The sequence below is a fragment of the Bombina bombina genome, chromosome 1 (genome assembly GCF_027579735.1).
Source record: "Bombina bombina isolate aBomBom1 chromosome 1, aBomBom1.pri, whole genome shotgun sequence".
NCBI classification, from domain to species: domain Eukaryota; kingdom Metazoa; phylum Chordata; class Amphibia; order Anura; family Bombinatoridae; genus Bombina; species Bombina bombina.
The window spans coordinates 345,387,714-345,403,352 of NC_069499.1; the positions used below are offsets into that span (position 1 = coordinate 345,387,714).

Consider the following 15,639-nt stretch of genomic DNA (forward strand, 5'->3'; position numbering starts at 1 on the left):
TACAAAGTTATATTTTATTGCTCTAGTCTAGGGAGCACTAACATCTGTATGTCAGATATCTCAGTGCGCTAAATCCCTTATGTAAACTTCAATAGACTTCAAAGCATATGTGCAGTAAAATTCATGTCAGATTTTGCTGAGCACTAAGCCAATGCTGCATTAAGCCAAATAGTGTGCAAGTTTTGGGGTTCTTCACATAATTCTGTACTAAACTCTTAAAGGGACATAATACTCATATGCTAAATCACTAGAAAGTGATGCAGTTTAACTGTAAAACGCTGACATGAAAATATCACCTGACCATCTCTATGTAAAAAAGGACGATATTTTACCTCAAAAATTCTTCAGCTCACAATAGTAAGTGCTTAGCGAACAGTTATACATCAGGTACTGTCCAGCTGCAAGTTGAAAAAGAAAAACAATAGCCAATCAGCATCAGCAGTGCTGAGGTCATGCTATGTTTTGCTTTGATCTCAGGAGATTTCACTGAAATCTTGTGATATTGCATAGTAAACTTCCTTAAACTGAATAGGGAAATAACATGATAGTGCCTGCATATGCCAGATGCATGCTCCTTGCAAGTCCTAGGACTAGTATCCTGATTGGCTGCTTAAAGTTTCTTTACAGTTGAGTGTGATATTTTCTAGTCAGCTTTTTACACCTACGCTGCATAACTTTCAAGTGCTTCAATATTTGGGTATCATGTCCCTTTAATAATAATGGTTTACTTCAGGTCCTTAAAATCCCTACATTTTTCAGTGGTATTTTAGATTGCGCTCAAGTGCAACACTTAAATGAGTCCGCCAATAGTGCTAAAAAAAAAAGTTTTGGTCCCATTAAGATGCTTTGGTTAAACTATATAACCATCCACTTGTAATACCAAATTGTGCTTTATTCTTTGTGCAAGGCCACGCAAAAGATAACACACTCTGTGCTTTCCACTTCAAGCTCACAGTGTATAAAAATAAAGTTACTTCACTTAAACAGCCATTCAGAACCAATCTTTGTGCCTCTAGGTAATTGCCTAGTTTGTATAATGAAAAATCCAAATCCATAAAACCCTATCTAGAAGTACATTTATATATATTATATATATTTAGATTAAGCATCTTCTGTGAATACTGGACCTGTGTCAATAACAGGAGAGCTCCTTCTTGATCTTTCCCTAGCTTTCCATCCTGAAACATACTAGACAAAATATCTGGAGGATAGAAGGTTAACCCCTGTGCCATGTTCAATCTGTATTGAGAAAGATGCTTGGGGAGCAAAATCGCTGGTTTATCCATGTCTGAGTGGCATGTGCCAATCAAATCCAGAAATAATGGATCCTAGAAAGAAAAAAAAAAAAACATATGCATTTGAATCTTCATATTCTTAACTTTTTCTATCATAAAAAAATACAAAAAAGTTATAACTCTTCATGAACATCTGGTGTATATGGTAGACCGGGCAAAGCAATCCTAAAATTAAAAAAATAATCAGTTGCAAAAACACAGCGTGCGTTATGGCTTTTTCGCATTTGGGGTTGCACAGCTATTACAAGTTGCAAAATAACTTATTTTGCACACGCGTTAAGCCACGTAATCCAAACAACCAAATCATGTGCGTGTTCACATATTCCACATAAAAGTCAATGAAGAAGACAAAAAAAAAAACACTAAAACCCTAATCTGTTGCGCAAAGCCCTTGATGTATTCTCCTTGAAAAGTGTACATGAAAATGCAAATATTTCATATTGCGAAAATGTTTTTGTAACGGAATATGTTCTATTTATAAATTAATATTTCTCTATATATGTGATGATTTTTGCACTGATATATCTATTTATAGTGAGATATGTATATGAAATATATATGTCTAGATATCTCGAGATCTATATGTGAATATCTCTGAAAATCCCTCTGAGATATTGTATAATGTGCATAAAATTGTAATGTGAAATATTTTCATTATTTCCATAGTTAAACATATCTCTATACATATAAATCCATGTTTCTCTATGTATGTGTATGTACGTCGTAAAATCAGCTTTTTTTTCTAACATTTGAGATCTCCTATCTTTGAGCCCTTATCATTTTTGTGTGCAATATTTGTTTAAATAATTTTTATTAGACAGTATTAATATGAGTGTAACTGTACTTTGTAATATATTTTTTAAATGTTTAGTGAAACTTTTATGTTGCGCAAAACGGTTAACTACAGCTCTTCGAGCGTGGAAAGGATTGTTGCATAAAAGGCGAATGTGCACGTGCAATTGCGATTTTTCAAGGAAATTGATTGCAAAAAGACCATATTGCGCATTGAAAACTCATAACGCGCGACTTGTAATCTTGCCCCATGTATTTTATGCCACTTTCTGGACTAGACTATTAATACTTCTGCACAAAGAACTGACCTGATAATGTATAAGGCATGCCACTCGCCGATAGTAAGGGATAGGATTGCATGGAGAGAAGGTAACCTTAACAGTTTGAGTCTCCCAAGGACCAAGTATCCCACAAGGTTGATCAAAAGAAAATACACTCTCACTGCTGTCAATTTCAAACTGGTAATGGGCTGGCACAGCTGAAGAGTTGGTAATTTCCAGAGTGCGCAAGACCTGCTCTCCAATGTTCACCAGGCCAAAATTCAATAAAGACTTTAGAAGAGACACAGATGGACCTTAAACACAAGACAGGAAACACAATTTATTCAGAAATAAACAGATTCCTTGCTCACATAAATTAGGAGACAAAGCAAATTATATATACCTTGGCATTTCCCAGACACCTTAAACAGTGTCCTAGTAAGGTCTCCAACTGGTATCACATGAAAATAATCCACGCTCTCCATGCCAACTGTCTTTGGACGGTATTGCAAAGGAATCTTCAGCTTCCCTTGGGCTGGTACCACATCACGTAAAGTGTCACAGTGAAAGTTGCAATCAATTTGTGAAAGTTGTTTGAAACGTTCAATACGGAATGGGCAATTTACCTGCAAGTTATAACATTATGAGTTAAATTCCTAAAAAAAAAAAAGATTACTAAAAAACAAAGCAATACATATAATTCTATGAAATATGTTAGGGAATACAGCTCCGAAAAACGCAGAGGAAGATAAACCAAGGTCTGAAAAAAGACAAACAAAAACCGCAATGTTGCCACCTATCTGTACACCTACAAATACATTTGTCTTTATCTGCCTTTACATTAAAAGATATATGATTTATATTTCTTTCCAATGGCATAGAGAGTCCACGATTCCCTTCATTACTGATGGGAAATTCACAGCCTGGCCAGCAGGAGGAGGCAAAGACACGCCATCTTCACCTCCTCCCACTATCTATACTCCCCCAGTCATTCTTTGCCTTTGTGACTAGGAGGAGGTGAAGAAAATTGAGTCCTTTAATGGGTAGTTTTCATTTCAAAATAGGATTGGGGTTAATGCTGTGTCCATGTAAACCTCTTAGTAAGAGTATTGGTAGCTGTTAGCTGCTGGAGATCGCAGGGAACTTCTCTGTCCTCTTTCCAGCAATCTGTGCTAACACCTCATCAGGAAACCAGTGTTAAGCTTACACTGCTTTCCTTTCTATCTCAGGTCCCTGTCAGAAGCCTGGATGAAGCTTTCAGACCTGGAGGCTGTGCCTGATCCACAGCGTAGATCATGGAGGGTAAGTCCTTGCCTATTCCTTTTATCCCTCCCTATACAGGGACATACTAGGACAGAATATAACTAGGTGACCTACTGGAACCTTTATCTCCCACAGAAAAGTGATATGAGACCGGTATATATCCTATTTAGGATATTTGGTACAATGAGCAGCTTAAATTATTTTTTAATTAATTCCAGGCAGAGAAGGGTCTCCCCTGCCTACTGTAAGTGGCGAGGCTAGAAGTTAGAATTTCCTCTCAGTCAGGAGGTTTAGTCACTGCCTTTCAAACCAGGAGGGATATACTCTCTCTGGGTTTTTTCCCCCCATGTTAAAGTGACCTCAGATGAAACCCTTACTTAAACGGAGATCTGAGGGATTGTGGAGCATTAAGGGCCGTTCTGTGTAGTCCCAGTTGGTGCCATTACTATGTGAGGAACTTGAAGGGGTAAGGCTGCGCTATTTCTCCTCACAAGAAGGGTGTAGCTTTTGAGTGTTTCCTTAATGGCACTCTTATGGCCCCTCTCATTATGAAGCTTCCAGCAGCGATGGGGTTAAACAACTTTTTCTCGCTGCAGGCAGGTGGGATATTGGCACTTGTCAGACGACTTTAGAGGGATTTAAAATGGTGCCTAATGAGTTTGAAAGGCTGCACACTTTTTAACAGCACTTTCGATCTCTCCTTCTCCCATGATTAAGTGCCTGCGGCCGTTACCACTGGGCCTTGATGTTCGCCGATAAAAAATTTGTATGTGTTTATACTTCAATTTTTTATCTGGCTTCTAGTGTGTGAATCTCTGTGGCATCCAGGCGGTTGAGGTATTGCTCTCCTGGAGAATAGGGAGTTAATATAGCGACATCAGCGTCCATCTTCTAGGGGTGAACATCCCTTAGGGGACATGATGCTTCATTAGTTCTATGTAGGATTATCTGATATGCGTCCTGCTTGTTTAACAAGCCATGTACTGTTAGACGTGTTATTACGGTGACTGGATATACTTTTGCTCATTGCTGCAATTCCACACATACACACAGTTTTTTCGGGGGGTTTCAGGGGCATAATATTGGCATATGTCACAGCCCTATCTGTTGCAGTATTTTTTTAAATTACGGGTTTGCGTTTGAGACTGGTGGCGATGCTATTTTACATTTGGGAGTTAGGGTTTCTATCCCTTTTTGTATAAGAACTTATTTGTTTTAAGCCTTGGGCACTTATAGGTTTTAAGCCTTTTATTTTGTAACGTCTTTTCAGTCAGACTTTAAATAGTCTTTTCCTGTTTACAGGGATTCCCTATTATTTACTGACTAGTGGTGGTTTGATTTAATTGCCGTCTATTTTATTAAAGCTCATCAGATTCTGGTTAGCATAACCTTTTTATTCTGAGAGGACATTTGCTGGCTATGTGTGTTCATATTTATGATTACATGACAGGTTCATAATCATGATTAGTTAGCATAATCAATGTTTATGCTTCTCATTTAAATGCAGTGTGTGCAGTGTGTTTTTTTATGTTCTAATTGTCATGTATTTTACACTGTACTTATATCATTCATCTCTTATTTAGAGGATAATATTCTGGGATTTTTATTCCTACTTACATCAGTTATTTTTCATGTATTAGGTTTTTTTTTTTTAATAAGTCTGCTTTTTGTTGTAGCCTTATAATAGTTAGTCAGCCTCTTAAGGTGGATCTGGAAGGATTTGCAACTCAAAGGTGGTTGGTTTGAATTCTGCTGCCGGTGCTGAGCTGCTTACTGGATTAAAGGGCCAGTCTAGTCAAAATTAAACTTTCATGATTCAGATAGGGCATGTAATTTTAAACAACTTTCCAATTTACTTCTATTTTCTAATTTGCTCAGCTCTTTAGATATCCTTTGTTGAAGAAATAGCAGTGCACATGTGCGAGCCAATCACACAAGGCCTCTATGTGCAGAAACCAATCAGCAGCTACTGAGCATATCTAGATATGCTTTTCAGCAAGTGATATCAAGAGAATGAACCAAATGAGATAATGGAAGTAAATTAGAAAGTTGTTTAAAATGACATGCTCTTTCTAAAGAAAAAATTTGGGTTTCATGTCCCTTTAAGTTCAGCTGTGTATTCTCTTTCCCTAAATAGACTTTTTGTTTATCTAGGGGTATATTTTTTATTTTAGATGGACCTGGGCCCTGTTAGTGACATAGTAGTGCCTCAGTCTCATATTTGGGAGTTTGAGAGTTCTGGCCTCTCTTTAGGTCCTTAGTCTTTCAAAAGGCTATTTATTGCAAGAGGATTTTGGTCCTTTTGCCAATTTCCTTGTTTGCCTTTTCTGGACTATCACTACCAGGTTGTAGTTGGTTCCAGTCCCTCTTTCAGAGTGGGAATTAGGGTTTTTATTCCTATCTGAACTAAAATGTCTCAAGGTTCCCTCCTTCAAGTGTAGACTATCAGATTCTTTCTCCCGTTGGTCCCGAAGGGTTGGTTCATGACCTCCTTAGACCTGAAGGACGCATTCTTCATGTTCCCATTCTCTGGGATCATTTTCAGTTCCTACGGTTTGTTTTTCCTAGACAAACATTCTCATTCTATATTTTTTTCTTTTGTTGGATCACAGTTCCCAGGATATTTACAAAGATACTGGGGGATTTTTTAGAGATAGCCAGGATGCAATGAATCGCTGTGGCTCCTTTCCTGAACGATAGCTGGTTCAGACTCCCTCTTTACTTTGGCAGGTCTCACTCCTTTGTCTCTCCTCAAGATCAGCGGTGGAGGATAATCCTGGACTAGAGTTTGTCCTTGTTCCCAATTCCAGGGTTTGTTTTCTGGGGCCAATGCCTCGAAGATCTTCCTGTCGGATCTAAGACAATCCAATCTTCTCTTTTTTCTGCACGCCCTTTAGTGGTTCAATGCCTGGAAGTAGTTGGTCTCTTGGTGGCTACCATGGACATTATTCCTTTTTTTCTCTTTAGTTTGCGGTTTTTTCATCTATGTTTGCTCAGCCAATGGTCCTGTCAAGATCATCTGTTCTAAGGCTCTTGTTTTTTTCTGAACTTATCATGGGAGATTGTGCATTCGAATGCCTGCCTTGTCTCTTTGGAGATGTGGCATAGTGGTTAGCTCCACTGCTCTTGAATCAGAAGGTTGTGGGTTTGATCCCAGGTAAGCTCCTGTTTTCCCGTCTGGCATGTGCCTCTGGTGACAGCTAGCACTACAAAGTGGAAGTTTTTAATTGGCTGGAGTACAGTCTGGGGTTCATTAAGAGCCAAGGGAATCTTGTTGACAGAGGAGTCTGTCCTCCCTATCGACTTTTTGGAGCGGAGGGTAATTTTTTATATCTTTGGACGCGGCCCAGTTAATCAATCCAAGCGGATAGCATATTTTTGGTGGCCTATATATCTCTTCAGGAAGGAACAAGTAGTTCCCTGACTATGAAGGAAGTCTCTTACTTCCTTTCATGGACGGAGGAACACGATTGTCTCATTTTGGTCTTTCTAATCTGGGAATGGACAAGAAGTAGCCTGCTGTAGTCTAGTGGCTAGTGTTGAAGTCTTGTATCCCATACCTGGTACTTTCCTTCTTGGGAGGCGGTCTACCTGAACTCTCAGTCTTTCTCTAGAGGAGTAGGCTCTGAAGTGTTCTCTGAGATATCCGCAGGTGGGGTTCTACGGAGGTAGACCTCTTGGCTCTCATCTCATTTCCATTCTGCTCATATTATTGTCGAGACTGGGAGACCCTCAGGCAGTGCTGGTTGTCAAGTTAGTTGTTCCCTCCATTTGCCCTTCTTCCCAGGATCATAGCCAGCATCAAAGAGGAGCAGTCATCTGTGACCCTAATTGCTCCAGCTTGGCTTCGCAGGACTTGGTTTGCAGATCTGGTGAAGATGTCATCCTCCCCTCCAGGGAGTTTGCCTCTGAGGACAGACCTATTTCAGGGTCCATTCGTTCATCAAAATCAAAATTTTGCTGAGGCTGACCGTGGAGATTAAACGCTTAGTCCTGTCTAAAAGAGTTTTATTCAGATATGGTCATTGACTCTCTGATCCAGGCGCGTAAGCATGTGACTCGTCGGATATATCATAAGATCTGGAGCACCTATCTCTCCTGGTGCAAATCTCAAGGTTTTCCTTGGCACTAGGTGAGAATCCCTCAAATTGTATTATTTCTCCAGGAAGGTTTGGAGAAAAGTTTGTCAGCTAGTTCCCTAAAGGAACAGATATCTGGCCTTTCAGATGATTGCACAAGAGGTTAGCTGATCTTCCAGACGTTCAGTCTTTCGCTCAGGCCCTGGTCAGAATCAGGCCTGTGTTTAAATCTGTTGCTCCTCCTTGGAGCCTTAATCTAGTTCTCTGTGTTCTGCATCAGGCTCCGTATGAGCCTATGCATTCTGTTGATATTAAACTTTTATCTTGAAAAGTGTTGTTTTTTTTCTTCTGCTCGTACAGCTTCAGAATTATCTGCTTTTCAGTATGATCTCCCTTATCTTATCTTCCATGCGGATAAGGCTGTTCTCCATACGAAATTGGGTTTTCTTCCTAAGGTGGTCTCTGACCGCAATATCAATTAGGAGATTGTAGTTCCTTCTTTTTATCCTAATCCTTCTTCTCAGAAGGAATGTCGGCTACACAACCTGGATGTGGTGTGTGCCTTAAAGTTTTATCTCCAGGCTACCAAGGATTTTAGGCCTCGTCTTCTGCCTTGTTTGAGGTGTATGCCGGTAGAAGCTAGGGTCAAAAAACTTCTGCATCTACCTTTTCCTTTTGGCTGAGGAGTGTCATTAGTTTAGCTTATGAGGAAGCTGGGCAGCAGTCTCCTGAGAGGATTACGGCTCATTATGCCCGTGCTGTGTCTTCTTCTTGGGCTTTTACAAATGAAGCATCTATGAAACAAATCTGTAAGGTGTCTACTTGGCCCTCCTTACATACCTTTTCTAAATTTTTTACAAGTTTGATGTTTTGCCTCAGCTGAGGTTTCTTTTGGGAGATAGGTTCTTCAAGCGGTGGGTGCCTTTAGTTTAGGTCCACATGCCTTTAGTTCTCCCTCCCTGTCCATTCTGTGTCCTCTCTGACTTGAGTATTGGTTTCCCAACAGTAATGAATGGAATTGTGGACTCTCCATGCCATTGGAAAGAAAAAAAAAATGTATGCTTACCTGATAAATTATTTTCTTTCCTGGCATGGAGAGTCCACAACTCGCCCTGATTTATTTCTAGGACACCATTTAATTTTTCTAACCTTCAGGCACCTATATACCCCTAGTGTTCTCCTTCCTTTCCTTTATTCCCTCGGCTGAATTAATAGGGGAATATGGGTAGTGGGGGGATACTTAAGCTCTGGCTGGGGTGTCTTTGCCTCCTCCTGGTGGCCAGATGGTGAATTTCCCAACAGTAATGAATGGAATCGTGGACTCTACATGCCAGGAAAGAAAATAATTTATCAGGTAAGCAAAAATGTTATTTTTGTCACATTATTTAAATTCATGAAATATATACAAAATGTCTTTCTTTCTAGTTACAATCAATTCATTAATTAGATATGAAACATAGTAATTCTTAAGGAAATAATACAGATTAATTTTAAAAATGAATTGTATTTGTAGTTATTTTTTGATGTGACGAATTATTTTGATTTGATTATGTTAATGAAGATTGCATTTATTGGTTTACTTTTATAAAAGTAGATTAATATGCTTAAAGACCGATTAATTAATACGTTCTGATTCTTTTATATTTTTAATTATTCTGATCATCATAAATTCATTTTTGACTGAATGAGTTTTTCTTTATGGGGAATGGATTACTTACATTAACAGAAGCATTTTTTCTGTATATCTTTATGAATTGTATAGGACTTGGAACGGGTTTGAATCCACTGGAACTGGTTGTTACTAAGTAACACATAACTCCGCCCCTACAGCATCCCTCTTTAAATGGGTGTTCCAATCCATGCTTAGTGCAGAGGTCTATGAGGCCAGACTAATAACGACCAAGGTTCTATCTTGCTGACTGACTGCGTGGGGCAGTGAGGTGGGAGTTTTGAGAGCAATATGTGGGCTATTTAAGTTTAAACATATGGAAGAGGCTCAACCTCAAAATATGTCAATTGCTGTTTTATAATATTTCCTCCTCAATTGTATAACATTTCAAATGTTATAAGAAACATCTTTATTTCAAATTTCTTGTCTCGCTTTTGTGAAAAGTCTGAGTTGTCTTCAGTGTGGCAAGAGGGCTCATTAATACTACTGAGATAGTCCGAAGTTAGCACCTAACCTTTTGTGTATATGAATAAATGATAATGAATAAATAAAGCATAGAGCACCAAAAAATTTCTCAGCACTGTAAACATAGGAGCAATATACAATGGTAACATTTAAAAGAGGCAATAATACACCAGATAAATAGGTAGAGGGCGCTGCCTGAGAGCTGCCACTGTTAAGCACTTTGCATGAAGGTGTTGCAAGAGGAACTGATGATCTGAGGAGAGGAACTTGGGTAAGAAAGTGTTAGTGTAGACTGTATGCATTGCTCAACAGTAGTTTTTTGTTTTTACATAGATGTAAGCCTTGTTGTTGATGATTATTTAAAAAAATTTTTTTGTTAAAACACTAAATCAGAAAACATGGCATAAAGCAAGGTAGATGGCCAAAACTTATTTTATTAAGTAGTTGCACAACTTACCATAGAAAGATTGAGAATTTCTATGTGTTTTTCTGCTACTAAACCCACTCCAAGTGGACCAAACTGTAGTACTGGCTCTGATTCTCCAGTGATCCCTTTGGTCTCCCCTGGCACACTTACAACTAAATAGGGGTATTTAGCTGTAGCAAAGAAATAGAAAAACATTGAAATTTAGCACTTGATTATGCTGTAGAGGGCAAGAGGTAGGTCTAATACATATAAATGATGAAAAGGCCATAAGATGTGTCAAAAATAAATTAAACATGGACAAATCATGGTTAGGGAGGTATGCAATCCTCTATTTTTTTCCAGTGACTTGTTATTTCAAACAGGAAAATATCCACTTTCAAATTAGGGATCACATGACCCTGTAAACATCAAGAACTTGATGTGAGAATGATAATTCTCAAATCATTTTACACCTTGATTAGTGCGATAGAAGGAAGAAAGCTGTACAATCATGAGACTCCTGATTTGAAAGAGAAGAGATTCCTCTTTCAAATGATATCATGTGAGAAAATATATGTGATAAGATAGTATATACAATCTACTGGTTTCTCTACATGGATATTATGTTCTCAATGAACCCAAAAAACTCATTAATATCAAAGCTGAATAGTTTTGGAAGTAGTTTTTAGTTTGTTTTTAGTTATAGCTATTTTAGGGGGATATCTGTGTGTGCAGGTGACTATTACTGTGCATAATTATTAGGCAACTTAACAAAAAACAAATATATACCCATTTCCATTATTTATTTTTACCAGTGAAACCAATATAACATCTCAACATTCACAAATATACATTTCTGACATTCAAAAACAAAACAAAAACAAATCAGTGACCAATATAGCCACCTTTCTTTGCAAGGACACTCAAAAGCCTGCCATCCATGGATTCTGTCAGTGTTTTGATCTGTTCACCATCAACATTGCGTGCAGCAGCAACCACAGCCTCCCAGACACTGTTCAGAGAGGTGTACTGTTTTCCCTCCTTGTAAATCTCACATTTGATGATGGACCACAGGTTCTCAATGGGGTTCAGATCAAGTGAACAAGGAGGCCGTGTCATTAGATTTTCTTCTTTTATACCCTTTCTTGCCAGCCACGCTGTGGAGTACTTGGACGCGTGTGATGGAGCATTGTCCTGCATGAAAATCATGTTTTTCTTGAAGGATTCAGACTTCTTCCTGTACCACTGCTTGAAGAAGGTGTCTTCCAGAAACTGGCAGTAGGACTGGGAGTTGAGCTTGACCCCATCCTCAACCCGAAAAGGCCCCACAAGCTCATCTTTGATGATACCAGCCCAAACCAGTATTCCACCTCCACCTTGCTGGCGTCTGAGTCGGACTGGAGCTCTCTGCCCTTTACCAATCCAGCCACGGGCCCATCCATCTGGCCCATCAAGACTCACTCTCATTTCATCAGTCCATAAAACCTTAGAAAAATCAGTCTTGAGATATTTCTTGGCCCAGTCTTGACATTTCAGCTTGTGTGTCTTGTTCAGTGGTGGTCGTCTTTCAGCCTTTCTTACCTTGGCCATGTCTCTGAGTATTGCACACCTTGTGCTTTTGGGCACTCCAGTGATGTTGCAGCTCTGAAATATGGCCAAACTGGTGGCAAGTGGCATCTTGGCAGCTGCACGCTTGACTTTTCTCAGTTCATGGGCAGTTATTTTGCGCCTTGGTTTTTCCACACGCTTCTTGCGACCCTGTTGACTATTTTGAATGAAACGCTTGATTGTTCGATGATCACGCTTCAGAAGCTTTGCAATTTTAAGAGTGCTGCATCCCTCTGCAAGATATCTCACTATTTTTGACTTTTCTGAGCCTGTCAAGTCCTTCTTTTGACCCATTTTGCCAGAGGAAAGGAAGTTGCCTAATAATTATGCACACCTGATATAGGGTGTTGATGTCATTAGACCACACCCCTTCTCATTACAGAGATGCACATCACCTAATATGCTTAATTGGTAGAAGGCTTTCGAGCCTATACAGCTTGGAGTAAGACAACATGCATAAAGAGGATGATGTGGTCAAAATACTAATTTGCCTAATAATTCTGCACTCCCTGTAGTTAATGTCTCTTTGCTCATAGTGAAATCAAGGAAATAATGTGTAAGTCAAGGAAATAATGTGTAAAATGGGTAATTATAACAAGTTCCATGCATCATATGCTAATATGAGTCAAACTTTGATATATATATTGTTCAGCAATGTCAGCACAGTGAAAACAAACAATAGTAAACAAGGTAAATTCTTGCAATTTGTTAGTGCACCCTCCTCACCAATGGCTGTAAGATGGATGCTTCTTTTGCTCTCCTCATTAACTCCAAAAAGACAAGATGCCATTACATTGTGTACAAGGGCAGCTTGTGGTTGAAACACAACCTTGATCTTTATCTCACATTTGGGATCCAGCAGACCATTTGTTGGAAAAAAGAGGAAAGGATGTTGAACGTCCCATCGAAAAGGTATCTGCAAGTCACTAAGACAACAGACAGGAGAGAAATGAATTAGTTGCCTTAAAGGTTAATTGTGAACATAATCTAGAATGACTGCAAGCTTTCTAATACAGGATATTCTTATTTCCCCATTTATACTCCTCTTACTATACTACAGGTTTCAGCAATACTGTTACTGATTAAACAATTTGGTTTCCATTTTATTTTTTTAAATTTCTGAAACAACATGAAATCATTTACTACTTAGACCAGTGATTTTTAACCTTTTTTTTGCAGTGGCACACTTTTTTACATTAAAAAATCCTGTGGCACACCACCATCCCAAAATTTAAAAAAAAAAATCACACATTGTAGCCTAATACAGCATATATATATACACAAACACACACATACTGTATGTATTGTGCTGTTATGCCATGCCTCCTACAAACTACCCCTCCACTGGGAGTAAAAAACAAGCAAAGTTTAAAAAATATGTCACACTGTTGTCAATCTGCCGTGGCACACCTGAGGATCTCTCACGGTACACTAGTGTGCCACGGCACACTGGTTGAAAAACACTGACTTAGACAATGAAATAATATAATTTGCTATAAGAAAATCTTAATGAGACATGCACCAACAGAATATCTTCTGGTTGTATGCACCAGAAGCACCTGCTATACAGTACAAGCAGGCATCTGAGAATGATCAGCTCACTAGCTAAAATAGGGGCCTTGTAACATCAACTTTAGGCATAATATAATTTTTTTTATTTAAATATAAAATTTCTACAATGTGCAGGAAGCACAACTGCAGCCCAAATGAAGAAATGGATCACAGAGGCATTTTGTAGTTTTACAAGTCAAAAATCTAGATCATGGTCTAGTATATGTTAGTTATGTGAGATTGTCACAGATATTTCCCTGGTCTTAAAGGGACATTAAATACCTTGTAATTCCAGGAATGTTCTGTTCCTATGCACCAGATTGACATAACAGCATAATGTGAATGATTTTAGAACAGATGAAAGGGATAGTAAAGTCAAAATTAAACGCTTATGATTTAGAAACAGCATTTCATTTTAAAGTTCCAATTTACTTTTATTGTCAAATTTCCTTTGTTCTCTTGGTATCCTTGATTAAAGAGTAATCCTCTTAAGCATTCCATGGAAACAGTGTATGTAACTATGTATAACAGTGCTACAAATACTACCAAATGGCTAATGACACATGCACGCTCCTGAGCTCACTTAGGATTACTTTCTAACAACAGAACAGATAGAAGAGAGCTAAGAAAAATTAATATAAGTAAATTACAAAGTTGTTTAAAATTACATACTCTACCCAATCTGTCCCTTTAACACCTTGCTTGCTTTATTTGGAGGAGCCAATCTGGACTTGTTACTGGAAAGGGCAAAGCCAGCCACTGTCATTTTGTTAACAAAATATATATTGTTTTGCTTGTGAGTTGGAAACATTTTCAGAGTCTGTTACAAGCTGCAAACACAAGTAGATGCCAATAACAAAAGTCACAAACAGCAGACCCTGACTTGCTAAAATCTGGACATCACCAATTTACACAGATGCTCATTGCATTGAACACTCTGTGTTCATCTTAAAGGGACAGTCTACTCCAGAATTTTTATTGTTTAAAAAACATAATTTATGCTTACCTGATAAATTTATTTCTCTTGTAGTGTATCCAGTCCACGGATCATCCATTACTTGTGGGATATTCTCCTTCCCAACAGGAAGTTGCAAGAGGATCACCCACAGCAGAGCTGCTATATAGCTCCTCCCCTCACTGCCATATCCAGTCATTCGACCGAAACAAGACGAGAAAGGAGAAACCATAGGGTGCAGTGTTGACTGTAGTTTAATTAAAATTTAGACCTGCCTTAAAAGGACAGGGCGGGCCGTGGACTGGATACACTACAAGAGAAATAAATTTATCAGGTAAGCATAAATTATGTATTCTCTTGTTAAGTGTATCCAGTCCACGGATCATCCATTACTTGTGGGATACCAATACCAAAGCTAAAGTACACGGATGATGGGAGGGACAAGGCAGGAACTTAAACGGAAGGAACCACTGCCTGTAGAACCTTTCTCCCAAAAACAGCCTCCAAAGAAGCAAAAGTGTCAAATTTGTAAAATTTTGAAAAGGTGTGAAGCGAAGACCAAGTCGCAGCCTTGCAAATCTGTTCAACAGAGGCCTCATTTTTAAAGGCCCAGGTGGAAGCCACAGCTCTAGTAGAATGAGCTGTAATCCTTTCAGGGGGCTGCTGTCCAGCAGTCTCATAGGTTAAGCGTATTATGCTCCGAAGCCAAAAGGAGAGAGAGGTGCCGAAGCTTTTTGACCTCTCCTCTGTCCAGAGTAACAGGGCAGATGTTTGACGAAAATCTTTAGTAGCCATTAAGTAAAACTTCAAGGCACGGACTACGTCCAGATTATGCAAAAGACGTTCCTTCTTTGAAGAAGGATTAGGACACAATGATGGAACAACAATCTCTTGATTGATATTCTTGTTAGAAACCACCTTAGGTAAAAACCCAGGTTTGGTACGCAGAACTACCTTGTCTGAATGAAAAATCAGATAAGGAGAATCACAATGTAAGGCAGATAACTCAGAGACTCAAAAACAGAACTTTCCAAGATAAAAGTTTAATATCAATGGAATGAAGGGGTTCAAACGGAACTCCCTGAAGAACTTTAAGAACGAAGTTTAAGCTCCACGGGGGAGCAACAGTTTTAAACACAGGCTTAATCCTAACCAAAGCCTGACAAAATGCCTGGACGTCTGGAACTTCTGCCAGACGCTTGTGCAAAAGAATAGACAGAGCAGAGCAGAGATCTGTCCTTTTAAAGAACTAGCTGATAAGCCTTTGTCCAAACCCTCTTGGAGAAAGGACAATAT

General features: G+C 38.8%; 1 protein-coding gene across 1 annotated transcript in view; it reads right to left on the reverse strand.

Annotated features, from left to right (window-relative positions):
- Window positions 1-15,639, reverse strand: part of CFAP65 (cilia and flagella associated protein 65) — a 384,606-nt gene that overhangs the window by 317,580 nt on the left and 51,387 nt on the right. The window contains exons 6-10 of the mRNA XM_053698151.1: window positions 12,564-12,763; window positions 10,281-10,420; window positions 2,751-2,973; window positions 2,396-2,661; window positions 1,128-1,328 (exon numbers count right to left, since the gene is read on the reverse strand). Coding sequence (XP_053554126.1) covers window positions 1,128-1,328; window positions 2,396-2,661; window positions 2,751-2,973; window positions 10,281-10,420; window positions 12,564-12,763 — 1,030 coding nt within the window. The remainder of the gene's footprint in view (window positions 1-1,127; window positions 1,329-2,395; window positions 2,662-2,750; window positions 2,974-10,280; window positions 10,421-12,563; window positions 12,764-15,639) is intronic.